We start from the raw sequence: 27,082 nt of genomic DNA on the forward strand, positions 1-27,082 counted from the left end.
GCAGGCCAGTCGGCTACTCCCTTCCCCCCTTGCTGCCTCTGTCAGAAAGAGGCGGGATCAGGGGGATACTTCAAAGCGGCAGCGCTGTTTGCAGCTGGAGGCCAGACCGCAGGCTCCATGCGGCGCTGCCGCTTTGAAACGCCACATGCAGCCCGAGGCCAGCTGGGGTGTCCCCAGGCTCCCCGCAGTGTTTCAAAGTGGCGGCGCCGCATAGAGCCCGGGGTCAGCGAGGGAGTCCCCGGCTGACCCAGGCTCCACATGGCGTTTTCGCCTTTGAAGTGCAGCAACAGCCCTAGGGGAAAGCACCCTATTGACTAATCAGATACAGTAGTCGCCTAGTCGATGAGTCAGTTGGTCGATATTTAACATCCTTGTCCCTAACCTCCGTTACTCAGGCAGCCTTGGCAGGGCAGGGCCAGGGAGCTCACTGCCGCACCTGCAGCCCCCCCCCCCCCCAACCCTGCTCTTTTCGCAGCATGAAGCTGTAACCTGGTAACAAGTTCATTTGTTTCCTCTTCTCTGAAAATCACTTCTCATAAGAACATGAGACTGGCCGGGGCTTGACAAATGAGTGAATCTACTCGCCCATGGGGAGTAGATTTCAGCCGGTCGCCCCGTTCACCAGCGGCGCACACATGCACAATGCGGGTCTTGCGCATGCACAGTGTGGGGCTGGCGAGTAGATTTCGCCACCGTTTGTCAAGCCCTGAGAACGGCCAGACAGGGTCAGCCCAAAGGTCCATCCAGCCCAGTGTCCTGTCTGCCGACAGTGGCCAATGCCAGGTGCCCAGAGGGAGTGAACCGAACAGGTAATGATCAAACCACCTCTCTCCTGCCATCCATCTCCACCCTCTGACAAACAGAGGCCATGGACACCATTCCTTACCCAGCCTGGCTAACAGCCATTCAAGGACTTAACCTCCAGGAATTTATCTAGTTCTCTTTTAAACCCTGTTATAGTTCTAGCCTTCACAGCCTCCTCAGGCAAGGAGTTCCACAGATGACTGTGCACTGTGTGAAGAAGAACTTCCTTTTATTTGTTTTAAACCTGCTGCCCATTAGTTTCATTTGGTGGCCGCTGGTTCTTGTATTATGGGAACAAGTCAATAACTTTTCCTTCTTCACTTTCTACACACCGCTCATGATTTTACAGACCTCTATCCTATCCCCCTCAGTCTCCTCTTTTCCAAGCTGAAAAGTCCCAGTCTCTTTAATCTCTCCTCATATGGCACCCTTTCCAAACCCCTCATCATTTTAGTTGCCCTTCTCTGAACCTTTTCTAATGCCAGTATATCTTTTTTGAGATGAGGAGACCACATGTGTACACAGTATTCAAGATGTGGGCGTACCATGGATTTATATAGGGGGTGTAAACGTGCCATCCCCGTACCCCCGGAGGGTGTGTTCCACTTGTTCACCCCCTTTCTGGCCCCGTGGACCCGTCACCCTAACGATTGCCCCACGGCGTCCCAGTTAATTGTGTTAATAGTCTCCTATGTCTCTTTCACAATATTGGTTGGTTCGCCTCCCACAATGGAGAGAGGGGGGGTCCAGGCCCACCCCCTCTCACGGACCCCAGCCCAGGGCCCTAAGGACACGGACGTCAAGCTTGTCCGGTCCGGCTGGCGGGGCCTTAGCCGAAACGCGCCAGCCCGCAGGCTCCACTTTGCCTGCCCTGGGCTGCTTCCTCTCCCCACCTGGGTTCTACCCACCGAGCCGGAGCTTACCGCCTCGGTCTTGGGCCCATCCGGTGTTCTCTCACGGGGGGGGTCGCCAGCGATGCTCCCCCCCCTCCTCTGTCCGGCGTTTAAATCTCCGCGCTGTGGCCGGTGGGCGGGGCCACGCCCGACTCGGCGTGGGCTCGCTTCCGGCTCGCGGCAGCCATGGGGTGACGTCACGGCACCCGTGACATCAGCGGGATTCCCGGGGCCACCCAGACGTCTGGCCGCAGCGGCTGCCCAGAAGCACCCGGCACACCGCCACGTGGCTTGCGACGGGGCCGTTCGGGCGGCGGGCTGCGGGCTGTCCAGCTCCGCCACTCCCCGCCCTGTCCCGAGGGCCGCCAGGCATACAGCCCCCGCACGCTCCGGAGTGCGGGGCGTTTCTGCCCCGTCACAGGGGGCAATAAGATATTCTCTGTCTTATTCTCTTTTTTAATGATTCCTAACATCCTGTTTGCTTTTTTGACTGCCACTGCACACTGCATGGACGTCTTCAGAGAACTATCCACGATGACTCCAAGATCTCTTTCCTGATTAGTTGCAGCTAAATTAGCCCCCATCATATTATATGTCTAGTTTGGGTTATTTTTTCCAATGTGCATTACTTTACATTTATCCACATTACATTACATTTGCCATTTTCTTGCCCGATCACTTAGTTTTGTGAGATCTTTTTGAAGTTCTTTACAGTCTGCTTTGGTTTTAACTACCTTGAGCAGTTTAGTGTTGTCTGCAAACTTTGCCACCTCACTGCTTACCCCTTTCTCCAGATCATTTATGAATAAGTTGAATAGGATTGGTCCTAGGATTGACCCTTGGGGGACACCACTAGTTACCCCTCTCCAATCTGAAAATTACCATTTATTCCTACCCTTTGTTTCCTGTCTTTTCACCAGTTCTCAGTGCACGAAAGGATCTTCCCTCTTATCCCATGACAACTTAATTTACATAAGAGCTTTTGATGAGGGACCTTGTCAAAGGCTTTCTGGAAATCTAAGTACAGAAGATCTACTGGATCCCCTTGTCCACATGTTTGTTGACCCCTTGTGACGGACCGGGCCGTGTCTGGGCACAGCTGAGGGCGTCCGCTCAGGGCGAATTGCTCAAATCCGGGGCTCCTTACAGCCCCCAGACTGGTGACCTCTCCAAACAGGCCACAAACCAGTCCCACAGAGCGCTTCAGCTGCCTGCCTGAAGCCTCACGAGCAAAACCCCTCTGACACCCCAGCAATATCCGTGCCCCAGATGGCCCCGGGCCTCATAAACAGGTGGGGGGTCCTAGCACCCAATCCCACCTACCCCGAACAAGTTCTGTCCGGTTCCAAGAAACCAGCCACAGATCCCTGGTCAATTTACCCTCTGGACCTTACCCACAAATCACGCTGGGCCAATCCTTTAGAATCTATATCTAAAGGTTTATTATTACAAGAAAGAAAAGCATGAGAGTAAGGTTATTAAAGTACAGTACGTTACATGCACCGAATCTCCCAGTCCTCGATGCAGGCTCTAGCAGAGATGTACAGCTGCTGGTTTAAAAGTTCTTATTGCACATCCTGCGATCAGGATGGGTTCACAGGTCTTCCGGGCTCTTCAATCCCTGCAGTGCTGCCTCTGGGATGAAGTGCTGAGCTGAGAACAAAATGGCATCGACCACATGGCCTCTTTATACCTCCTTCCTAGCCTCTTCTGGTCTCAGCCGGTCACCTGGTCCTCAGCCTCTCTCTGCTGGCAGCTCTTAGGTCTCCGCCCTCCTGCTTTAGGTGTGTCTTTGGCCCATCAAGTGCCATTGTTCCACAGGGCTTCACTACTCAGCCTGTCCATAGCCATGCTTAACCACATTCCAAGAAATATTCAGCTTCCACACAGATTACAGATTCCTATCTACACACACAGACATTATATACTCACATAAACAGTGTACACAGGATCAGAAAACAACAAGCTCCCATTCAATACCCCACATGGCTCCCTTTTATACCAATTTCTGGGGCCAACACCCCCACCTAGGGGTGCAGCAGTGATCTGGCTGCTTCCCTCCAATTCGGTAATGTGACACCCCTTCAAAGAACTCTAATAGATTCTTTACTGTTGTTTCAACTAATTTGCCTGGTACTGATGTTAGACTTACAGGTCTGTAATTGCCAGGATCGCTTCTAGAGCCCTTTTAAAATATTGGTGTTACATTAGCTATCTTCCAGTCATTGGGTACAGAAGCTGATTTAAAGGCTAGGTTACAAACCATCGTTAATAGTTCCGCAATTTCCCATTTGAGTTCTTTCAGAACTCTTGGGTGAGTGCCATCCGGTCCCGGTAACTTATTACTGTTTAGTTGATCAATTACTTCCAAAACCTCCTATAATGACACTTCAATCTGTGACAAGTCCTCAGATTTGTCACCTACAAAGGACGGGTCAGGTTTGGGTGTCTCCTTAACATCCTCAGCCCTGAAGACTGAAGCAAAGAATTCATGTAGTTTTTCCACAATGATTTTATTGTCTTTAAATGCTCCTTTTGTATCTCTATTGTCCAGTGGATCCGCTGGTTGTTTAGCAGGCTTCCTGCTTCTGGTGTACTAAAAAACATTTTGTTATTACCTTTTGAGTTTTTGACTAGCTGTTCTTCAAACTCTTTTTTGACTTTTCTTATTACATTTTTACACTTAATTTGGCAGCATTTATGCTCCTTTCTACCTCACTAGGATTTAACGTCTACTTTTTAAAAGATGCCTTTTTATCTCTCACTGCTTCTTTTACATGGCTGTTAAGCCACGGTGGCTCTTCTTTAGTTCTTCTGCTATGTTTTTTAATTTGGGGTATACATTTAAGTTGGGCCTCTATTATGGTGTCTTTGAAAAGAGTCCATGCAGCTTACAGGGATTTTACTTTAGTCACTGTCCCTTTTAATTTCTGTTTAACTAACCTCCTCATTTTTGCATAGTTCCCCTTTTTGAAATGAAATGCCACAGTGTTGGGCTGCTGAGGTGTTCTTCCCACCACAGGAATGTTAAATGTTATTGTAGTATGGTCACTATTTCCAAGCGGTCCTGTTACAGTTACCTCTTGGACCAGATCCTGCGCGCCACACAGGACTAAATCGAGAATTGCCTCTCCCCTTGTGGGTTCCTGCACCAGCTGCTCCAAGAAACAGTCGTTTAAGGTATCCAGAAATGTTGTCTCTGCATCTCGTCCTGAGGTGACACGTACCCGGTCAATATGGGGATAGTTGAAATCCCCCACTATTATTGAGTTCTTTATTTTGATAGCCTCACTAATCTCCCTTAGCATTTCATAGTCACTATTACTGTCCTGGTTAGTTGGTCGATAATAGATCCCTACTGTTATATTCTTATTAGAGCAGGGAATTACTATCCATAGAGATTCTATGGAAGATGTTGATTCATTTAAGATTTCTCCTCTGGGCACCAGCCCTGCCCCTACTGTGACACTGCTCTGTGTTGCAATGCCAAGGCACCGGTGCAAGCCAGGAGTGGGCTGGGACCTCCCGTGCTGCATAGATGTGAGTGGATTGATAAAGCAAGTGTCTCTGAGACATTCCCAGCTTTGGTTTGATCTCTGTCCAGCTCCGAGTGGAATGTGTGTCAAGTACACAACAACCACCACAATTAGCTTAATGGGTCACCGAGACTCCTTGGCAGGGGTGAGCCAACTTCTAGGCCCGAGGGACATATCAGGGTCCAGCTGTTGTTTGGAGGGCCATGAATGCTCACAAAATTGGGGTTGGGATGAACGCTACAGCTGGGAGTGCGGCTCTGGGATTGGGCTGGAGGGTGCTGCAGACTGGGAAAAAGGGGCTCAGTGGATGGAGGATTAGGGTTGGGGAATAGGGTGCAAGCTCCAGGCTACACTTACCTCTTAAAGCAATTCCTGGAAGCAGTGACATGTCCTCTTCCGGCCACTGCTGCGTGGAGGCACAGGCGAGGAGGCTCTGTGTGCTCTCTCCCATCCACAGGCGCCACCCCTGCAGTTCCCATTGGCTGCAGTTCCCAGCCAATGAGAGCTGCAGGGGCACCCATGGAGTCCTTCGCATGTCTAGAAGCCAGAGGGGGTGACATGCTGCCACTTCCAGGAGCCCCCAGGAGCCCCAGAATGTGTAGAGCAGGGCAAGCCCCCAACTCCACTGCCCATTGGGAGCTCAGGTGCTGGGTTAAAATGGCTGACAGGCTGGATGTGCCCATGAGCTGCAGTTTGCCCACCCATGCTCTTGGGCCATCCCAGGCAAGGCTGAGAGGTACTTGTGGGTGTGGACTCTTGCACTGCTATGGCCTCTGCTGTACCAGCCCTCTCGCTCTTTGGCGCTGCTCTCCTGGCTTCTTCAGCTGAATGAAACCAACGAGAGACCTTTTCAGTCCCGCTTGAGCGTCCTGAGAGTCATTGTGAAGGAGCTGATATTGCTGCAGCCGGCCTGCAGGCGGGACCTGTGCCTGCGGCCAGCGCATCCAACTTCATAGCCTGCAGTACCGTCCTCTGGAGCTCAGTAGCCTGGACCTCCCTCCGGGCGAGCACGCGAGGAGTCTTCTCCTAGTCGTCTCTCAGGCTGAGTCCAGCTGCGCTGCTGGAGCCCTTCGGCTGAAGATGCTCTAAGTCCAGGGTGTCTAACCAGTGCTACTGCTGTAGCGAACTAGCCAAATAGCCCCTGTGGCTAGAGCACGGCTCTACGCCAACAGGACAGAGCTCCCCTGTTGGCTTGATCATTCCTGCATCTGTGAGCGGCAGAAGCTGTCAGTGGGAGAAGCGCTCTCACTGCCGCAATGCTGCCGAGTCCACTGCTCAGTCCGGTGTAACATAGGTTGCTCAGGAGTGCAGGTTATTCAAACCCTGAGTGATGTAAATTATACCCAAGTAATCTGTAGTGGAACAGAGCCTCGGATTTCAAAATATGAATACTGAGCTCGTAGTGATCCTGAATCTATACGACCAAAGCACGGACTGCAGTGGTAATTAGAGCTAGAGAGACTCAGGGAGGTTGGGTCCATCACTGGCCATTAGCCAGGCTGGGTGGGGATGGTCCCTGGCCTCTGTCTGTCTGGAGGTGGGTGGCGGGAGGGATCCCGTGAGGATTCCCTGTTGTGACCCCTCCCTCTGGGGCACCTGGCGCTGGCCACTGCCGGCCGACAGGACACTGGGCTGGGTGGGCCGTTGGTCTGACCCCGTGTGGCTGTTGTGATGTTCTTATGGAATTGCATTGGAAAGGGGGGGCCCTTCGTGCGTTAGCTGGGTGTTTGCAGAACCTGTGTGCTCTTTGCTGTAGTATTTCCTGGCTGGCTGTGCCCTGCAATGCGGTGCATTCGTCCCATGAAAGACCTGGTAGGATGGATCAGATGGGGACCGGCCCGGGGGCAGGCTGAGATCCCAAAAGAGATGGGGTAGAACAAATGCCACATGGGGCAACACTGGTGGGTGCATTCTACAGACAACCTGGACGTCTCCTATCCAAAGGCCGACCCTGCTCTACAGAAGATAGTCCTTGCAGTGCTGGGGGAGCCCAAATAGACCCAAGAGCTGCTCACCATCTCCCCTTTCAGCAGGTTTGGGAGGGGCGCTGCCTCCCGCGTGCCAGAAGGCGCTGGAGTAGCCTGGAGCCATGCCGCCTCCTGTGGACATTGTGAAAGTGGCTGTCGAATGGCCAGGAGCCAATGCCCAGCTGCTTGAACTAGACCAGGTGAGAGCTGGGCGTGGGGTGCAGGAGAGGGACTCTGGGCACGCTGAGGCCTGGGGAACTGGAAGTGACCAGCTTCTCCCTGTGGCTGGGAGACGGGGCCACGGCTGAGCTCGCTCTCTCTCGCTCTGTTCTAGAAAAGGCCCCTGGCGTCTGTGATCAAGGAAGTCTGTGATGGGTGAGTCTGGCTTTCTGGGACCGCTAAGCAGGGAGCAGTTGCCCTCCTGGGCCTGGTCTTTGCAGGTCCTACCGGATTTGCTGCTGGCCTAATGTGGATTGTCTCCCTCGAGGCTTCCCAGCCTGGACGCAGAACAGGTCAGGGCTCTAGCAGGGAGCGGGAACTCCTGGGTAGCAGGAGCCTCTGCTCTGCATGCTGGTGCCATGGCATTCCAGGCTCCTGAGGCTTGGCTGGATCCCAGCCTCCTCCTCTAGGTTCTTCCAGTCCAGGCCTTACCAGAGTTTCCCTCTGCTCCTGGTCTCATTCCGGTGCGGCTCCCAGGGCAGGAATCGTCTTCTCCTTGGGGCTCCTCTCCAAATCTTCATTTCTTTCCCTGGATCACGCCCTTGGCGTAGGTGGGGCCTGGTAAAAGGAAGAGGCGGGGCCTTATGTGTCATGCTCCCCCCGCCAGGTGGTCGTTGCCAAACCCTGAATACTACACTCTGCGCTATGCCGATGGGCCCCAGCTGTACATCACAGAACAGGTCAGTGTGGGGCAGGGGCACCGGTCTCCAGGGAGCGGTTGGAAGGAGTCTCTGCGTGGGCCAGCATTGAGCTGCTTCTGCTGTCCCCGTTCCTGGGAGAGTATCCCCCCCACATTGCCCCTATGGCCGCCGGACACGGACACTTCCATTAACCAGTGCAGTCCGAGCCCCCCCACGTGCGAGGGCCCAGCTTCCCCTGCCTCCCCACACTCGCTTCTGGGCACAGGGACCTGACCGTCCAACATCTAGCAGACCCTCAAAGCTACAAAGCCAGAGTTACAAATTGACCAGCCATCCTGTGGACCCGCAAGTCCTCAGTCCGGCAGCAGCGCAGATGAAAAAGCAGCATCTCTAGTGCCACCTCGGGAGTGTAGCCATGGGGGGCTGAGGGGCAGCTGGGCGGAGAGTGGGGAGGGGGAGCTCGGGCCCCTGACCATCATGACAGCCAGGGCTCTGGGATTTAGACTGGGGGAGCGCTGAGGTGCAGGGTTCAAGTCCATCCTCTGTTCCTCGTTCATCCCTGTAGGGGGTGCTGGGGCTCAGGGCTTTAGCTACAAGCAGAGCTCTGGTTTCAGCCCTATAGCTAACGCCCTGAGCACTGGCATGTCCTGCTCCCCCTGCTGAAGCTAAAGCCAAGGGGCGCCCTGAACCCTAGCACCCCCTGTGGAGTTGGAGACCTGCCGCCCCCTGTGAGCCTGAAACCAGGAGCAGAGCCACAGGGCTAATGTCCCGAGCCCAGCACGTCCCCCAGGTCTAAAGCATGGAGCCTTGGTGCTTCCACAGGACAGGAGCCCTGACGCGCCCCCCCCAAGCTGGAGCCGTGGCACTCTGAGGGTCTGAAGCCCTGCCCCCCCTCCAGAGCCCTAACCCTCCCTCATGCCACACCCTGTGGCTGCAGCCCCAGCCTCTGCGTGGCTGACGTCTGTAACTTCTTCAGAGTTCCAGGGCATGTCAGAACTATTCCTGAGCCTCTGTAACTCAGATTGCACCACTCCGTGTGCCCTGTGCATGCCCACGTCACACCGACACGTGCCCAGCGCCGTGGCTGACTGCATTTCCCTCCCCACCTCATGCTCTTCAGACGTTTCTCTTTTCTCTTTGCAGACTCGCTGTGATATTAAAAACGGGACCATCCTGCAGCTGGCTGTCTCCCCGGTATATGCCTCCCCTGAGCTGTGTTCCTCTCCTGGGCTTGTTCCTACCACTCAGCCCCCTGCCCCGCCTCCCTGTGCGAGGCCTGCTCCTGCTGCTTGGTGCCTGGCCTGTCCCCCTGGTCAGGGCCTGCTCCTGCCATGCAGCCCTCTGCCTCTCCCCCTGCTATGCCAGGCCCCTTTGCTCACTCGTTTCCCTCCTCGCTGTGAGGCACATTTTATTTCCACTTTTCATCCTGTCCTTTTATTGGCTTTCTGGGGAGAAACTCAGCCTGCCTTTCTGTTGCATATCAGACTCCCAAAGGTTAAGGACTAAACTGACCGATGATGCCCACGCAGGAGGGGCCAGATTTACTTACAAGAGACTTGACCCATTGGGCTGCGTCCCTCGGGAGGCGATGTAACCGCCCCATTAGCTCCTCCTGCCTCCTCACGTCCTGGGTGTATCTTGTTTTACATGAGCTGTTCTTTGGAGCAAGGCCTGTGTCTTCACAGTAAAAATAACAGCCGTGTCCCCCGGGGTTGCTTTCCCACTTCTGAAATGCAGCCACCTGTGGGATGGGGATGGCAGCGGGGTTTTAACCACACAGCGAGCTAGCATCCCAGATTGTGTGAGACGTGGCGAAGAGACTCCCGCCAGTATGAAGAGGAAAGAGTAGCTGGGAGCACGTAGAAAGGAGCAAGGGAGCCCTGAGACTCTCGTAAAGCCAGTCTCTGTTGGCGTGGCATGGGCGACACTGTGTTTCTAGATCCTAGATGATACAGTGGTGGGTGCATTAAAAAGCTTCAGAAAAATGTTTCTTTGGAACTAAAAGATCTTTTGTGACCTCCTATTTCTTTTAAATGCCCATACCTGATGAAGTGGGACAGAGGGATTTATCCCACCTGAGAAACAAACACTTGACTCGCCTGCTTGTTGGCTGTGCTTGCAGCTGAGGGCAGCATTCCTGAGCACAAATCAGTCTGCCTAGACAGCTGGTTGCTTTTCTGCCCGTGCCAGTAACCCCTTGACCTCACTGTGTTCCTTCTGCCCGTTGCTGCGCCCTGGGTTGGCCGACCATGAGTAACTGGCAGGATCTCGCTTGTCTCCCAGTCCAGGGCAGCTCGCCAGCTGATGGAAAGGACCCAGTCACACAGTATGGAGGCCCGCCTGGACGCCATGAAGGAACTGGCCAAACTCTCCGCAGATGTGACCTTTGCCACAGAGTTCATCAACATGGAGGGGATCACGGTGCTGACGCGGCTGGTGGAGAGTGGCACCAAGCTTCTGTCCCAGTAAATATGCCTGTACTTCTGGACTCTGAGCAGGGACTGGGGTGGGGCGGGGCGGGGCGGAGGGGGCTGCAGCTGCAATGCTCTTGGTTCCAGCAGGGACTGGGGTTTTCTAGAACATTTGTTGAATGTTACAAGGTTAAACTCAGGGTTTTCTGTCAGGTTCTCTCTGGCAACTGCCAGTGCACCATCACTGCAGACAGCTTCTGTTCTTCTTTGAGCTGTATTGCTCAAGTCACTGCCGAGTATATAAGAACAGAAGAGCGGCCAGACTGGGGCAGACCAAAGGTCCATCCGGCCCAGTGTCCTGTCTGCCGGCAGTGGCCAGTGCCGGGTGTCCCAGAGGGTGTGAACCAAACAGGGAATGATCACGTGATCGTTCTCCTGCCACCCTCTCCATCCTCTGACAAAGAGAGGCTAGGGACACCATTCCTCACCCATACTGGCTAATAGCCACTGATGCACTTAACCTCCATGAGTTCTCTTTTAAACCCTGTTATAGTCTTCGCCTACACAACTTCCTCTGGCAAGGAGTTCCACAGGTTGACTATGCACTGTGTGAAGAAGAACTTCCTTTTATTAGTTTTAAACCTGCTGCCCATTAATTTCATTTGATGGCCCCTTGTTCCTATATTATGGGAACAAGTAAATAACTTTTCCTTATTCACTTTCTCCACACCACTCATGATTTTATAGACCTCTATCCTATCCCCCCTCAGTCTCCTCTTTTCTAAGCTGAAAAGTCCCAGTTTCTTTAATCTCTCCTCATATGGGACCCGTTCCAAACCCCTCAGCATTTTAGTTGCCCTTCTCTGAACCTTTTCCAATGCCATTAGATCTTTTTTGATATGAGGAGACCACATCTCTACGCAGTATTCCAGATGTGGGCGTACCATGGATTTGTGTAGGGCAATAAGATGTTCTCCGTCTTATTCTCGATCCCTTTTTTAATGATTCCTAACTTCCTGTTTGCTTTTTTGACTGCCGCTGCCACACTGCGTGGACGTCTTCAAAGAACGATCCACGATGACTCCAAGGTCTCTTTCCTGATTAGTTGCAGCTAAATTAGCCCCCATCATACTATATGTCTAGTTAGGGTTATGTTTTCCAATGTGCATTACTTTACATTTGTCCACATTACATTTCATTTGCCATTTTGTTGCCCAGTCACTTAGTTTGGTGAGATCTTTTTGAAGTTCTTTACAGTCTGCTTTGGTTTTAACTACCTTGAGCAGTTTAGTGTTGTCTGCAAACTTCGCCACCTCACTGCTTACCCCCTTCTCCAGATCATTTATGAATAAGTTGAATAGGATTGGTCCCAGGACTGACCCTTGGGGGACACCACTAGTTACCCCTCTCCAATCTGAAAATTACCATTTATTCCTACCCTTTGTTTCCTGTTGTGAGGGGTTCGGGGTGCGATCACCCCCTCCCAGGTCGAGAGGGGGGTTCGGCGGACCCCTTCGCCTCTTTTGGTTCGTCTCGTGACCGGGCTCCTAGTTGGAAGCCCGGGCACTCGGGTGCGATCACCCCCCTCCCTGGAAGGAAGGGGGGGGGTTAGCGGACCCAGTAGTCGTTACCCATCCCTGCGGGGTGGGGCCTGAGCCCCTTAGTCCGACCTCCACTTCCTGGAGGTGCGTGACTTGGTTCTGCTACACCCTACGCTGGCGTCGCTCGGAGCTGGACGCTCCTCTGGTGGAGGGAGGGGGACCTGGTCCCGCCCTCTCTCCGGGTCCCAGCCCGGGGCCCTAAGCGTTGGGACTTGCTTGCGCCCCGACGCGGTAGATGGGGGTCACTCCGCCCGTAACCCACCTACCCACGGGCACCAGAAGGCTTCCACCCCGGGCTGCTTCCTCCCTTCACCCCACACCCTCGAACGATCCGTCCATTCGCTCGGCTTACCGTGCCTCAGTTGGAGGAGTCAGGGGCTGGTCCGTACCAAACCCGGGGGCCAGCCGTCTGCCACGTCTTCTCGCCCGGTCGGGCCGCTCCCTCCGTGGGCGTCGCGCACTATCCGGGTCACTGCTGGAGCCCGGGCTAGCAGCCCGTCTGCGATGGGGGCTGCCTTGGGATCCCCGAGCGCGGGGCTGTGCCACCGGCCGTGCTCGGGTGTGTCCCCGGTCCGTCCTGAGACGCGATCTGCCTCCTGCTCCCCTGGAGGAGACCTCCTCTCCCTGTGCTGGCGGGCCGTTTTAAACTGTCCCGCCGGCCCTGCCGTCAGCCGCCGGCCCTGCCCCCCTGATGACGCTGACGGCATGTCGGCGGTGTCCCGAGCGGCACTCGCTGCCCCCCCCAACGCCTCAGGGTGGGGGCTGCCTGCCTCGTGTCAGCACAGCCACGGAGGCAGATTCCAGCTGCCACCGCCACCGCCACAGCTTCGGCACTGGTGTGCTCTGCCTGCCACCACGCGAGCCCTCCAGGCGGCCGGACCCCCTGGAGTGCGGGCCACCGTCGGCCCGTCACACCTGTCTTTTAACCAGTTCTCAGTCCATGAAAGGATCTTCCCTCTTATCCCATGACAACTTAATTTACGTAAGAGCCTTTGGTGAGGGACCTTGTCAAAGGCTTTCTGGAAATCTAAGTACACTATATCTACTGGATCCCCCTTGACCAAGTGTTTGTTGACCCCTCCAAAGAACTCTAATAGATTAGTAAGACAGGATTTCCCTTTACAAAAACCATGCTGACTTTTGCCCAACAAATTATGTTCTTCTACATGTCTGAGAATGTTCTTCTTTACTATTGTTTCAACTAATTTGCCCGGTACTGACGTTAGACTTACCGGTCTGTAATTTGCAGGATCGCTGCTAGAGCCCTTTTTAAATATTGGTGTTACATTAGCTATCTTCCAGTCATTGGGTACAGAAGCTGATTTCAAGGCTAGGTTACAAACCATCGTTAATAGTTCTGCAGTTTCACATTTGGAGGTGCATGTGCCGCATGCACAGTCTCCAGAAGGGTTTTTCCTTTGTGGTTCCCATCTGGTTGGTCTCAGGCACCCTTTGGAGTCCTGCCGTCATGGCACCGCACATAGGGTTCTGCCAACCCATCACGTCTTCAGTTTCTTCTTGCGATAGTGACAGTCACTGGAGCTGAGAGTGTGTCTTGCTTCAGCAAGTGTTTCCCTTAGTCCACCTGTAAATAACTAGTATGAGTTGTAATAGTTAACAGTTAGTGAGAGCTGAGGATCCCCTCCCCCCCCCCCCACACCTCCATTTCCTTTCCCTCTTGATCCCTCTCAGTCCAAGGCTTTAAACTGTGTGGGATCTGCCACAAGCCCATGCCGAAGAGCAACCCCCACAGCTCCTGTTTAAAGAGCCTGTGGGAGATGCATCGAACAGCTTGTTGCACGATCTGCAAAGAGTTTTGCCTGAGAACTGAAAAGAAAAGGGACTTCAGGCTCAAACAACTCATGGAGGCATCTCTCGGTCCCAGCATTCCCTGGATCAGAAGGACACTGCACATAGTACCTCCCTGCAGAGTGCGTCAGCCTGTCTGAGACACTACGGCATGGAGGAAGGACTTGACTCATGGAGACCCTCGGCACTGTCATTCCCTGTCACTGAATTCAGTGGAAGTGTCACAACATGACTGTCACCCACTGGTGCCTCACAAGAGCAATAGGGGACGCTTGCCCCCTTGAGAGCAGCCTTTCTGCATCACAGTCTGCTGGGAGGATCACCTGTGCTGTGTGTTCCTGCTCATCTTAAAGGTTCTGCTCCCGATCCGAAGGCAAGGAGCTCCATACTGATAGGGCCAGCCTGGCCACGCCTGCACTGGCACTTCATGCTTCTGGGTGACACCCCAGTCTCCTTGCCCTTCTAGACCTGATCACTCAGCATCCCAACCTCAGGTCTGTCTGCCTCATGGCTTGGAAGCTTTGTGGTTGATCCCACTAGAGCGGACGTGTTGAGAACCTGTTAGGGAGTTTCCCCTTGGAAGTAGTAAACTATCTGCCAGGACCACCTCCCCAGCCAAATGGAAGAGCTTCTCGGTGCAGTGTTCCCGGAGGCATCCCTCTCCATTGCAGTCACTAGACCATTCATCTTGGACGGTCAGCGTCACTGGCAGTGTTACGGTCTGATGGTCTCACCATAGAGGTCCACTTAGCTGCCAGTTTGACTTTCCACCCAGGCATGGCAGGCTCATCAGTCTTCATTAAGCAGATGGTCGGTTGTTTTCTTAAAGGATTTGACAGGTTATACTCACAAGGTCAGCAGCTGATCCCAGGTTGGGACTTCAATGTGATCCTTTCAACACTTATGGGGCCCCCTTTCAAGCCATAGCAACTTGCTCATTACTGGTGGAAGGTGGCATTTCTGGTCTCAGTAACGTTATCTTAGGTGGGTGTCTGAGCTTACAGTCCTAACTTTCAACTTCCTTACACCATTTTTTATAAGGACAAGTCTTGGAAGAGCCCAAATTTCAGCCCTTTGTGTTCAAACACATTCAATTTGTACCAATTTATCTCCACCTTTTGCTTATGTTTATATATAATTTTTATAACAGGTTGAGCAAAAAATTGTTATTGCCTTCCACCTACCTGAAATTACTTAGGATACAGGCCCTGCCCAGCCAGTCTTGGGGTCTAGAGATCCTGTCCAGGCAAGAACCGACTGTGTTGAAGAGATGAGTGGCTTGGGAAGCCCATACTTGGCATTTGTCCTGTTTGGTGACAAGTATCAGAGGGGAAGCCATGTTAGTCTGAATCTGCAAGAACAACGAGGAGTCCTGTGGCACCTTACTATAGACTAACAGATTTATTGGAGTATAAGCTTTCATGGGCAAAGACCCACTTCGTCTGACATGCATCTGACCAAGTGGGTCTTTGCCCACGAAAACTCATGCCCCAATAAATCTGTTAGTCCATAAGGTGCCACAGGACTCCTCGTTGTCCTATTTGGTTTTGCTGGAACAGCTTAGTCAGGGGGCCTCTTTGAGTAGAAATGTGGGATCCAGTCAGCGCAGAGGGTTATTTACAGGGACATGGATGATGTCCATTACTTAATGAAACAATGCTTCGCATGCAAAGCATTTCACACAAGAGACATGATGGCTTGAGCCACAGCTAGGAGCACTGCAGAAGCCAATCCAGTATCCGAGAGAGAACTTTGAAATTTGAATAAGACCTTGCTTATTCCTGGGGGGAATTCTGAGCCAAAACAATTAACCATACTGTCCACAATCTTTTAAAATTCTGCATGTTTTATTTGTCAGAATAACACAGTATGGTCACAGCAGCTTCAGTTATTTTGCTAATTTATTTCAAAATGCCTGTCAGTCAGGATGTCTGTAATAAGCCAGACAACAAAAAAGATGCAGGAAATGTTTTTTGATCAATTCGTTCCTAGGCACATTATTACAGAACTCTGAATAATAATGCATTTAAACCACAATACGGAACCATATTTCCCAGACCCCTCAGTAGCAGTACAAAGTCTGGGGAGTTGGGTACCAGAGGAATTGAGGAAGAGGAAAATAATTTCAGGGAAGGAACCTTGGTGTGAGCTTGGAAGGTTGTTGGGTTTGGATGGGGAAAGTATGGAACAGGTTTTTTGTGGGGGATGGGGAGAGACTATTAGGGGGCTTCCCCCATACAGACCTGGCTCTCCCATGGCACATGCGCCCCTCTCGTCCCACTCAGACACCCACTCCTCCCATTTCCACATGTCTTTGCGACCCCTCCCCCTGTCTGCATGTGTCTCTGTGCCCCTGCTCAGCCACCTCTTGTCCCTGTGTGGCCCTGCGCCTCCCTGTCATCATGTGGCCCTGCACCTCCCTCTTCCAGTGACCCTGTGTCTCCACTCCCATTCAGCCCCGCCTCTTTATGATCCTCGTCTGACACCCCCAGCATCCCATACTGCCTGGCTTCCGCTAGCCCCATCTCCTTACCTGTAGGGATGTCAGTGAGTAGCCGAGGCAACTTCTTGCATTCCCCCCACTTGCTGCCTCTGTGTCAGCAATGCTGGTGAGGAGCCACATGGGTGTCTGGTGCGCAAGGCTGGGGAAGGGTTACTTTCCCAAACTGCCAGGCATAGCCCTGCCCGCACTCCATCCCCAGAACACCTGCTCTAGGCGTTCTGGGGCCGAGTGTTGCTGCCCCCGGCAGCCCCCTCCCGGCGCGCCAAGGCTGGAGAGGCCCGGCCGGGCCAAGCGGTGCACCCTCCTCCCTTCCCTGGTGCTCCAGGGCGAGAGACGCAGGGTCGGGACGCACGGCATGCACTCCTCCCTTCCCTGGTGCTCCAGGGTGAAAGACGCAGGGTTGGGACACACGGCATGCGCTCCTCCATTCCCTGGTGCTCCAGTGTGAAAGACGCAAGGTCGGGACGCACGGCATGCACTCCTCCATTCCCTGGTGCTCCAGGGCGAGAGACGCTGGGTCGGGACACACGGCATGCACTCCTCCATTCCCTGGTGCTCCAGGGCGAGAGACGCTGGGTCGGGACGCACGGCATGCACTCCTCCATTCCCTGGTGCTCCAGGGCGAGAGACGCAGGGTCGGGACGCACGGCATGCGCTCCTCCCTTCCCTGGTGCTCCAGGGCGAGAGACGCTGGGTCGGGACACACGGCATGCACTCCTCCATTCCCTGGTGCTCCAGGGCGAGAGACGCTGGGTCGGGACACACGGCATGCACTCCTCCATTCCCTGGTGCTCCAGGGCGAGAGACGCTGGGTCGGGACGCACGGCATGCACTCCTCCATTCCCTGGTGCTCCAGGGCGAGAGACGCTGGGTCGGGACACACGGCATGCACTCCTCCATTCCCTGATGCTCCAGGGCGAGAGACGCTGGGTCGGGACACACGGCATGCACTCCTCCATTCCCTGGTGCTCCAGGGCGAGAGACGCTGGGTCGGGACGCACGGCATGCGCTCCTCCCTTCCCTGGTGCTCCAGGGCGAGAGACGCTGGGTCGGGACGCACGGCATGCACTCCTCCATTCCCTGGTGCTCCAGGGCGAGAGACGCTGGGTCGGGACGCACGGCATGCACTCCTCCATTCCCTGGTGCTCCAGGGCGAGAGACGCAGGGTCGGGACGCACGGCATGCGCTCCTCCCTTCCCTGGTGCTCCAGGGCGAGAGACGCTGGGTCGGGACACACGGCATGCACTCCTCCCTTCCCTGGTGCGTGGGGGCTGGAAAGGCTGGGCCGGGCCATGTGGCATGCCCTCCTCCAAGGCTGGGGCCATGCCACGTGCCCTTCGCCCTCCTCCATCCCTGGGGCTGGGGAGGCTGAAATGAGTGTGCACGTAGCGCACTGCCCTGCCCACCCATGAGGGGCTGGGAAGGGGCGGGACCTCAGAAGAAGGGGTGGGGCTGGAGGTTTGCCTCCGCTAGCCCTGCCTTCTCCAGCTGCCCATGGGGAGCCAGCTTAAAAGCTGGTTCCCTCCAGCACTTGCTCCATGAAACAGCCTGTGCCCGCCGCAGGCCCAGGCTCAGGCTCGCCCTAACCCCATGCATGGCGGCCCAGGCTGGGCGAGGGCAGAGGCTGCGGCTGCTGGACCCAGCGCACGCCGGGACTGAGCAAGCTCGGCTCAGTCCCCGCTCGTGCTGGGCCCGGGACCTAACCCTGCTGCGGCTCTGCAGTTTACATGTGTAGGAGCTGAGCTGCCTGCACACCTGGCTCCTACCATGTACCAACTGCAGAGCCGCAGCGGGGGCAGGCCCTGGGCCGCGCGAACCGGGACTCAGCACCCCTGAGCCACTAGTCGTGCAATGGGCACGCGTTGTAGCGACGCCGCGGTCGGCCAGTGACCCGCCTCGTAACGCCCCTCCTGCGCACGAGGCTCTCTCCGGAGCGGCTGCTCTGGCCTAGGCCACAGCACCCGCTGCTGGCAAGAGGCAGACGGGTTTTTCTGTGCAGCCTGTGTGCAGTGGGGCAGAATCCCCCGGGGCCCTGGCTGTGGGAGCCGGGCTGGGAGCATTGCCCAACCTCTCGGCCAGTTAAGGAACTGAGCTCAGCAGAGGCTTTGGCTGGGAGACGGGGCAGGGTGAAGCCTGGGTGCTTGCTGAGTGGCTTATGTCTCCTGCCCAGGCTGGTTTCCATGTCCCCTGTAACCACCCCCCTTCCTTCTGTCAGTTACAGTGAGATGCTGGCGTTCACCCTGACTGCCTTCCTGGAGCTCATGGACCATGGCATCGTCTCCTGGGACATGGTCTCAGTGACCTTCATCAAGCAGGTGTGGCCCAAGGAGAAGTGGGAGGGAGCTGTGTGAAGCAGCCAAGCCGTGGGTGTGGAAGGGGAATCGTGTGATCTGCTTCATGTACGACGTGGGGGAGGGGAGAATGGTGCAGGTGCGCCATGGGGGGCCTGAGGACATGATATTGTGGGGGAATGGGCATAGTGTGGCATGGGGCGAGGGGGGGGTGTATGGCGAGTCGGGGACCCCCCAGTCCTGCACCCCTGGAGCAGCCAGAACGGTCTCCACCAGCCGCAGAGCAGAGAAGGGTTGATTGATTTTCCAGAACACAGCCCAGCACAGACGTGATGTGGCAACAGGAGGGGGGCTAGGATGCCCCAGACCCATTAAGTCGGGTGCCTGAGGCCCTAGTCTCCAGGCCCCCCCCAGGCTGTCTCCATCATGTTTCCAGCCCCAGACTCCCTCCTCCTCCCCTCACGTACTTCCTTTGTTCCCACCTCCTTCCCTCCCCCCAGTCAGGACCGTTCAGGGCAGTGTCTGGCCCCCCCGCTGGGCCGTGCTCAGGGGACAGCCCAAGCCTAGCGCCCAGCAAGATGCCCCCCACATCGCAGGGGACATGATGTGGAAGAACGCCTTGGCCCAGAGCAGTGGAGTAGAGCACACGGTGTGCACACATGGTGCAGGCACGCGTGGAAGCAGGGGCGGCTGATAATTTTGCAGGGCCCAGGGCTGCGCCGCGGGGCCCGGGGAGGCACAATTTTGCGCAAGCGCCTCGGCAGCAGCCAACCAGAAGTAGCGTTTCGCGCATTTTGGAGTGGTCGCAGGCTGCCCCAAAAGGGGAGGGGCTTTGGGTGGAAGGGGGCTGTTCCCTCTAGTTACAGCCAGCCCTTGGTGTGGGGAGCAGACTTTGCGTGCTCCCTTGCCCCCAGGCCCTGGAGGTGCGGAAGCGTGCAAAGTCTCTCGCTCGCCTGTGCCCTGCCACGGCTGCACGACACCCAGACAGAACCAACGCCTGGCGGTTCCCTTGTGCCGTGCGCCCAGGCAGTGGGAGGAGACTTTGCACGTTACCCCTGCCGATCAGGGTCTGAGTGGCCCGGGGGAGGGGGAGCGGCAGGGCAGGCCAGATGTGGCCCGTGGACCCTGAGCTCGTACGTCTCCCGCAATCCCAAAGTGCTCCTGAGCTTTCTTAGGTGCCCACGTCTCTAGCTTCTAGGCTGTAGTTCTAGGTTCCTCACACATGCTGCGGACAAAGACCATGGGGTGTCAGAGTCTCTTATCTCTGTGTGGCCGGTGCAGTGTGAGGCAGCCTTTGCTAAAGAACTTACAGACCATCTTACTCCATAACAGCAGGAGATGCCCAGGCCATGGCCCGTCACTTGGGATAGTGTCCCTCTCGCAGCAGCTGTCCCCACTGGGGTGGGCACAGGTCACATGCCCCATGCTGAGTGGGGTTTCTCCTGGGCTGATGCAGCTTTCAGGGACAATGTGACTTTTGCAGTGGTGGTGCTGGGTTTGGTGGTGGCTGGAGGCTAGTGCCGTGGTGCTGGGTTCGGCGGTGGCTGGAGGCTAGTGCCGTGGTGCTGGGTTTGGTGGTGGCTGGAGGCTGGTGCCGTGGTGCTGGGTTTGGTGGTGGCTGGAGGCTGGTGCCGTGGTGCTGGGTTCGGCGGTGGCTGGAGGCTGGTGCCGTGGTGCTGGGTTCGGCGGTGGCTGGAGGCTGGTGCCGTGGTGCTGGGTTTGGCGGTGGCTGGAGGCTGGTGCCGTGGTGCTGGGTTCGGCGGTGGCTGGAGGCTGGTGCCGTGGTGCTGGGTTTGGTGGTGGCTGGAGGCTGGTGCCGTGGTGCTGGGTTCGGCGGTGGCTGGAGGCTGGTGCCGTGGTGCTGGGTTTGGTGGTGGCTGGAGGCTGGTGCCGTGGTGCTGGGTTTGGTGGTGGCTGGAGGCTGGTGCCGTGGTGCTGGGTTTGGTGGTGGCTGGAGGCTGGTGCCGTGGTGCTGGGTTTGGCGGTGGCTGGAGGCTGGTGCCGTGGTGCTGGGTTTGGCGGTGGCTGGAGGCTGGTGCCGTGGTGCTGGGTTTGGCAGTGGCTGGAGGCTGGTGCCGTGGTGCTGGGTTTGGCGGTGGCTGGAGGCTGGTGCCGTGGTGCTGGGTTCGGCGGTGGCTGGAGGCTGGTGCCGTGGTGCTGGGTTTGGCGGTGGCTGGAGGCTGGTGCCGTGGTGCTGGGTTCAGTGGTGGCTGGAGGCTAGTGCCGTGGTGCTGGGTTCGGCGGTGGCTGGAGGCTGGTGCCGTGGTGCTGGGTTTGGTGGTGGCTGGAGGCTGGTGCCGGGGTGCTGGGTTCGGCGGTGGCTGGAGGCTGGTGCCGTGGTGCTGGGTCCGGTGGTGGCTGGAGGCTGGTGCCGTGGTGCTGGGTTCGGCGGTGGCTGGAGGCTGGTGCCGTGGTGCTGGGTTTCTTTCGGAGCGCGATGCCATTGCTACATTTCATTCTGGTGTTCTGAACCCTGTCTCCTCTGCCTGCATCAAAGCCCTTTTGTCTGCGATTTATCCAATAGCCTCTGTGGTGGACGTGTGCTGAGTGCTGGTGTCTCTGGGTTTAGATTGCAGGGTACGTGAGTCAGCCCATGGTGGACGTGTCTATTCTTCAGCGGTCTCTGGCCATCCTGGAGAGCATGGTGCTGAACAGCCAGACTCTGTACCAGAAGATAGCGGACGAGATCACTGTGGGGCAGCTCATCTCTCACCTCCAGGTGTGAGTATCCACCCACCCAAGGTAGAACGGTCCAAAGCTGAACTGCGATTTGTAAAACATTTTTAGATTCAATTAAAATCCATATCGATGCTGTGTCAAAGGTCACAGCTGGCGGGGCATCTTATCACAAATCCACTGAAGGCAAAGAACAAGACATGGGAAACTGACGGCAGCAATCCCAGGAATCCTTGAGGTCATGAATAATTTTACTTGTGTAAATAGCCTCCCTGATCTCAGTGGGATTAATCCAGTGCTTAATACGCAGTGCAGAAGTGCTTGCAGGACCGGGGCCTAAAATTGTTTTGTTGGTCAAAACTTTTCTCTTAGAAATCCAGATGGCACAAGATCTTTGGCACTGTCAACAAATGATTTCATTGTTACAGTTAAAAAGTTGTTCAGCATTTCAGTGCATTAACAAAGTTACAGCTTGTGAACTCCTCTTCAGTCTCACAGTATTGATATTAACATGACTAATTCACAGTGCAACGTAATCATTACAATTCATGATCAAAAATCACAAGCCAGTTACCAAGGTGTCCTAGTATTTGCATTCCCTGCGGATGCCGCCTTTGCTTTCAGAAGTGAAATACTTGAGAAGGGCAACCAACCCATCCCTGGTCCCCTCCCTTGTTTGTATTTGGCAGCTGCAAGGTGGTTGTTGCAAAATAGTTTCATCCCATGAAGCCCAGTCCTGCAAGTGAGTCAACATGAGCAAAGCACCATGGGAGTCAGTGGGGACCCGTGGACGTGCTAGGGTCCAGAGCTGGGACCCCTGCTGCTAATGTCTTCGGCACCTTCCCAGACTTTGGAGGGTAATTTTAGAGCTTTTCTTCCCCAGCTCTGTGCTGGCTACCGTAGATGATCCTTGGGCATCATCTCCTCTTCTACCTCCAACTGTGTCATTAGTGAATAGTCAAATACTCTCCGGCATGTGAATGTCTGGAGCAGCTGTCACAGGGCTCACAAGGAAGCAACAGCAGTGACTACAGCAAACACAGCGGACTCACTGTGCGCATTACAACTAGCGCTGTGGTGGGCTACCTGCAGGCTGCATGCAGCCCACTGGGGTTCTACGTGTGGCCGTGAGACTTTTTGTTTACTGTTGTCCAGGCAAGGTGCTGAGCGGAAACTGATTTTGCCGTTCTGAGAAATGGAAAAGTGTAAAAGTGTGTGAACTCCAAAGAGGTGGATTTGAAGTGGAGGCATGAAAGTGAGAAATGGTCACAAGGAGAATAAAGCTAAAGCACTTGGTGGTGCTTACGGCTCTGTCTACTCTGCAGCCCGCCAGTGGCACGTCTACCACTGCAGCTGTAGTCCCTCTCTGCAGAGGAGAGAGAACGCTCCTGCCAGCACAGTAAAACCATCCCCAAGGAGCTCTTTGGCTGTGGGAAACCCTCTCCCCCCAACCTAGCCCTGTGCACGTGGACCTTGCGCCAGTGTAACGTCTGTCAGTCAGAGCGGGGGAGGTTTCCCCACATCTCTGCCCCACAAAAGTGCCAAGGGGTGTCTACACTGCAGCCCTCTTTCGAGAGGAATGCAAATGCAGCTGAGTGAAATTGCAAATGAAGCGTGGATTTGAATTTCCCGTGCTTCATTTGCATAATGGCGTCCGGGCGCTATTTCGAAAAAAGAAACGCTGTCTAGACACGGCTATTTTGAAAGAAAACCCCTTTTGAAATTACCCTCAGCCCTCACTTTATAAGGAGTAAGGGGAATTTCGATAGAAGGGTTTTCTTTCGATAGAACCGCGTCTAGACAGCGTTTCTTTTCTCGAAATAGGGTATTTCGAAATAGCGCCCGGACGCAACTATTCAAATGAAGCATGGGAAATTCAGATCCGCGCTTCATTTGCAATGTTGTTCATCTGCATTTGCATTCCTCTCTCGAAAGAGGGCTGCAGTGTAGACATTCCCTAGTGTAGACGTTGCCTAACTCAACCAACTATAGACCAGTAGCACCTTAGAGACTAGCCACCCGAGCAGCTCGGATCACAGCCCACTTCTCCAGATGGCGAACGCTCGGGATCCCAGCTACGTGGTGTGTTAGTCTTAAGGTGCTACTAGCCTGTTGTTAGTTTTTCAGTTTTTCCGGTGACAGACTCACTCGCCTACCCTGACGCTTTTTAACAAACTATGTTACATTCAATGCAAAGTTTTCTCACCACATGCTCTCAACAGTTACTGACCAATCGTCTTAGGTCAGGACCTTGAGAGGCAGTGCATTGAGAGGCACACGTGGGGGGTATGTCTTGGGGTATTTGCCCCTTCCCCTGGGAGAAGCATTTCCAGCAGGCAGCAAGGTGACAGGCAGTCTGTGCAGAAGGAAACTCAGGATACAGAGCTGGGAGTGTGACATCCATGCTAATGAAATCAGAGTGTGTGTGGCTCATCTCCAGCAGTGGGGAGAAGGTGAGAGTCTCTGAATGGGAAATTCCCTACGGTCATGCGAGAACCACTCCAGGCGTTTATGTAGAATTCCAGCTCAGCCGGTCTAGAGAAACCCCTGGAGTTTTCCCATTCAGGGGCTCCCACCTTCTCGCCGCTGCTGGTGAGCCGCACCAGTCTGATGTCCCACTCCCAGCCCTGTATCTTTTCTTTCCTTTGCTTTTTTCTTTTGTTTTCTTAGTTGTGGCTCTCAAAGGCTTATGCCCAACGCCTCGGTAAATTCCTGAGTGCTCCAAGTGCCAACCTGCCCCTTGTTGTTTCTGCTGAAACAGACTAACACGGCTACCTCTCCGAAACCTCCTTGAGAGAAAATTCTAGGTGTGCTGGAATGCCACAAGCTGTTAGGAAATTATGTAAAAAAGTACAAAGCCACCGTTGCTATTGTAAAACTGTATCAGGAGGAGAAAGTAAAGAACTAGCAGCATGGAAATAAAACACAAACTGTGCGTTTCTGCCGGCAGAGGCTGCGGTCAGAAGTTCTTATAAACCTGTGTTAGTGTCCCTGTCGAGTGAGCCAGGCCCCATTTGGAAGCATCCATCATCGTGTGCTTTTCCTCAGGCTGGAACAGCGTCTGTCTGCAGCTCACTGATGCTCTGAGCCCGTGTTCCTCAACCTTTGTTAAAAAGTCCCCCCAGTGCCTACAGTTTTCAGATACACACATTTTTTTTCTACCATTGCAACATTTTTGTTTAAACAACTTAATCATCGCTAGGCGGGAGATGAAATGTTTGGGTGTGAAAAGTACAAAAATAATAAAGTGCTGTAAAACTTAACACAAAAATTCAGTTTTCTCCACATTTCAGTTGTGTTGATGCACCCCTGAGACGTCTCTCTAGCACCCCGAGGGTGCTCATACCCCTGGTTGAGAACCACTGCTCTGACCCACGCTCAGTGACGCACCCCCCCACGTCTCTCTAGCACCCCGAGGGTGCTCATACCACTGGTTGAGAAACACTGCTCTGACCCACGCTCGGTGACGCACCCCCCAGACGTCTCTCTAGCACCCCGACGGTGCTCATACCACTGGTTGAGAAACACTGCTCTGACCCACGCTCGGTGACGCACCCCCCCACGTCTCTCTAGCACCCCGAGGGTGCCCGTACCCCTGGTTGAGAACCACTGCTCTGACCCACGCTCGGTGACGCACCCCCCCACGTCTCTCTAGCACCCTGAGGGTGCTCGTACCACTGGTTGAGAACCACTGCTCTGACCCACGCTCGGTGACGCACCCCCCCACGTCTCTCTAGCACCCCGAGGGTGCCCGTACCCCTGGTTGAGAACCACTGCTCTGACCCACGCTCAGTGACGCACCCCCCCACGTCTCTCTAGCACCCCGAGGGTGCCCGTACCACTGGTTGAGGACCACGGCTCTGACCCACGCTCAGTGACGCACCCCCCCACGTCTCTCTAGCACCCCGAGGGTGCCCGTACCACTGGTTGAGGACCACTGCTCTGACCCACGCTCGCTGACGTGGTGGTAAAATGGCTGGCTCCTGTCTGAGGAGCTGCACGCTGGCAGGCCCTGCCTCTGGCTGTTGTGGAGCAGAGGAGGACGTGGCAGCCTGCGAGAGCCCCTTTCCTGTTCTGCACACACTAGCTGCTTCTCTCACTCCAGGTCTCCATGTTTCTCTGTCCCTGCAGCTCAAACCAGGAGATTCAGACGTACGCCATTGCCCTGATCAACGCCCTCTTCCTGAAGGCGCCTGAGGACAAGAGACAGGTCAGTCGCCTCCTCTCCGTAGCCAAAGCCCTGGACTGATAAATGGCGGACGGCTCGTGTGGCATTGCAGCAGCTGAGGAGCGGGTCCCTCTGTCTAGGCAGAATGGGGCCCAGCTCTAGCCAAGTGCTTCCTGTCTCGCTGGGACTCTTGGGCAGTGGGTCAGCGGGGGGATGCAGCAATCCCCCGGGGATGCTGACTGGAGAAAGGCTGTGGGGGTGCCCAGGGACGCCCAATGGGGGGGGGTGCCCAGAGATGCCCAGCAGGACAATGGCATGTTGCCAGAGGAGAAGCATAAAGCGTTGGGTGAGAGCACGGACAAGTCCTGCGGGAATGCCAGATGGGAGTGCAGCACGGGGGGAGGCTAGGAGCCCCGTGGGACTGTCTCACACACACACACGTGCACCCAATCTCGGCCCAGGACGTGCAGGAGAGAAGGAAGAGATCCGCCCTGCTGGAGGGGCTCCCCAGAGATCTTAGCTAGGGGTGGGGTGCGCATGCAGCTGTCATGAAGCTTTGCTCTGTTAACCCTTTCTCCTCCAGTGCCCTTTGCTCTGGGCTCTGAGCTAACTCCTCTGTCTGCTTCTCTTTGTGCCTTCTGCGTTCTGCCAGCAGGACAAGCTCCTTAACCCGCTAGACCTGCCTGTCACTGTAAGTAATTCCAGCTGCTGAGCTGTAGGCACCTAGGTCACTAGCCTCAAGCTCTGCCAGAGGGAGTGGGGCGGGACCAGAGAGAGGGACTTGAGTGTAGCTGGCACAGAGTATCCACACCAGGCATGTTTTCCCTGGGGAGACGTTTAAAACCATTTCAGTAAAAAGCCAGGCCACCCTAGCTGGGTCTGTACTACAGCTCTGATTGGCTTTCAGTTAGGCTAGAAAACTTGCCATATAGACAAGAGCTGAAGATAGCAGCGGTGCTCCTGAGAAGGGAACGTTCACCGTACCTAGTGCTATGCTCTCAGATTGCTGTGTATCAGGCCTGCTCCGGGGCCATCCCTTCAGTAATGGGGCTCTCAGAATACACTTCAGCCACCAGCCTCTGCCTCAGAATTGTTGCTTGTGTCTCATGGCCCATGCACTTTGGCATATGATTTAGTGTCTTCCGTGGGGAACATTCTCGAAGCATTTTGCAGACATTGGTAGCAGCAGAGAGCACTTTATTCCTGCTGAAAATGCAGCTGCCTTTGAGCTAGGGATGTAAGCGAACAGTCAAGTGCTCGGCTACCCGCTTTCCTCCAGCCGACAATCACCTTTTGGGGTGCACTTTTATTCACAGGTACAAGCGCGTTGCATCAATCCTGGCGTGTCAGGTTGCCACTCTGGTAGCTAGTTACCACCCCTTGCCTCACAGAAGGGGGGTTTACTTGCCATCCATCATGCTGTCAACTTCCACCCAGTCCTGAACCTGTTAGATGTGGGGAGGTGTGTTGGTACCAAGATGTTTCTTAACGAGGTCTGTTACGGCCCCTCTGGAATGTGTTTCACTGTCTGTGCCTGGCACTTCTTGGCATTCTTTATGCTCG

General features: G+C 55.0%; 1 protein-coding gene across 4 annotated transcripts in view; it reads left to right on the forward strand.

The window, feature by feature from the left end:
• The window catches only part of ELMO2 (engulfment and cell motility 2), an 83,585-nt gene that overhangs the window by 31,192 nt on the left and 25,311 nt on the right, over window positions 1-27,082 (forward strand). The window contains exons 2-10 of one of the 4 annotated variants that reach the window (XM_075917724.1): window positions 7,267-7,400; window positions 7,535-7,575; window positions 8,027-8,099; window positions 9,204-9,254; window positions 10,344-10,525; window positions 18,600-18,699; window positions 21,245-21,396; window positions 25,483-25,561; window positions 26,175-26,210. In XM_075917724.1, the coding sequence (XP_075773839.1) occupies window positions 7,323-7,400; window positions 7,535-7,575; window positions 8,027-8,099; window positions 9,204-9,254; window positions 10,344-10,525; window positions 18,600-18,699; window positions 21,245-21,396; window positions 25,483-25,561; window positions 26,175-26,210 (792 nt within the window). In that variant the 5' untranslated portion in view covers window positions 7,267-7,322. The other 3 variants (XM_075917725.1, XM_075917726.1, XM_075917727.1) reach the window with 3 other exon arrangements.

This window comes from Pelodiscus sinensis, unplaced genomic scaffold, assembly GCF_049634645.1.
Source record: "Pelodiscus sinensis isolate JC-2024 unplaced genomic scaffold, ASM4963464v1 ctg81, whole genome shotgun sequence".
NCBI lineage: Eukaryota > Metazoa > Chordata > Testudines > Trionychidae > Pelodiscus > Pelodiscus sinensis.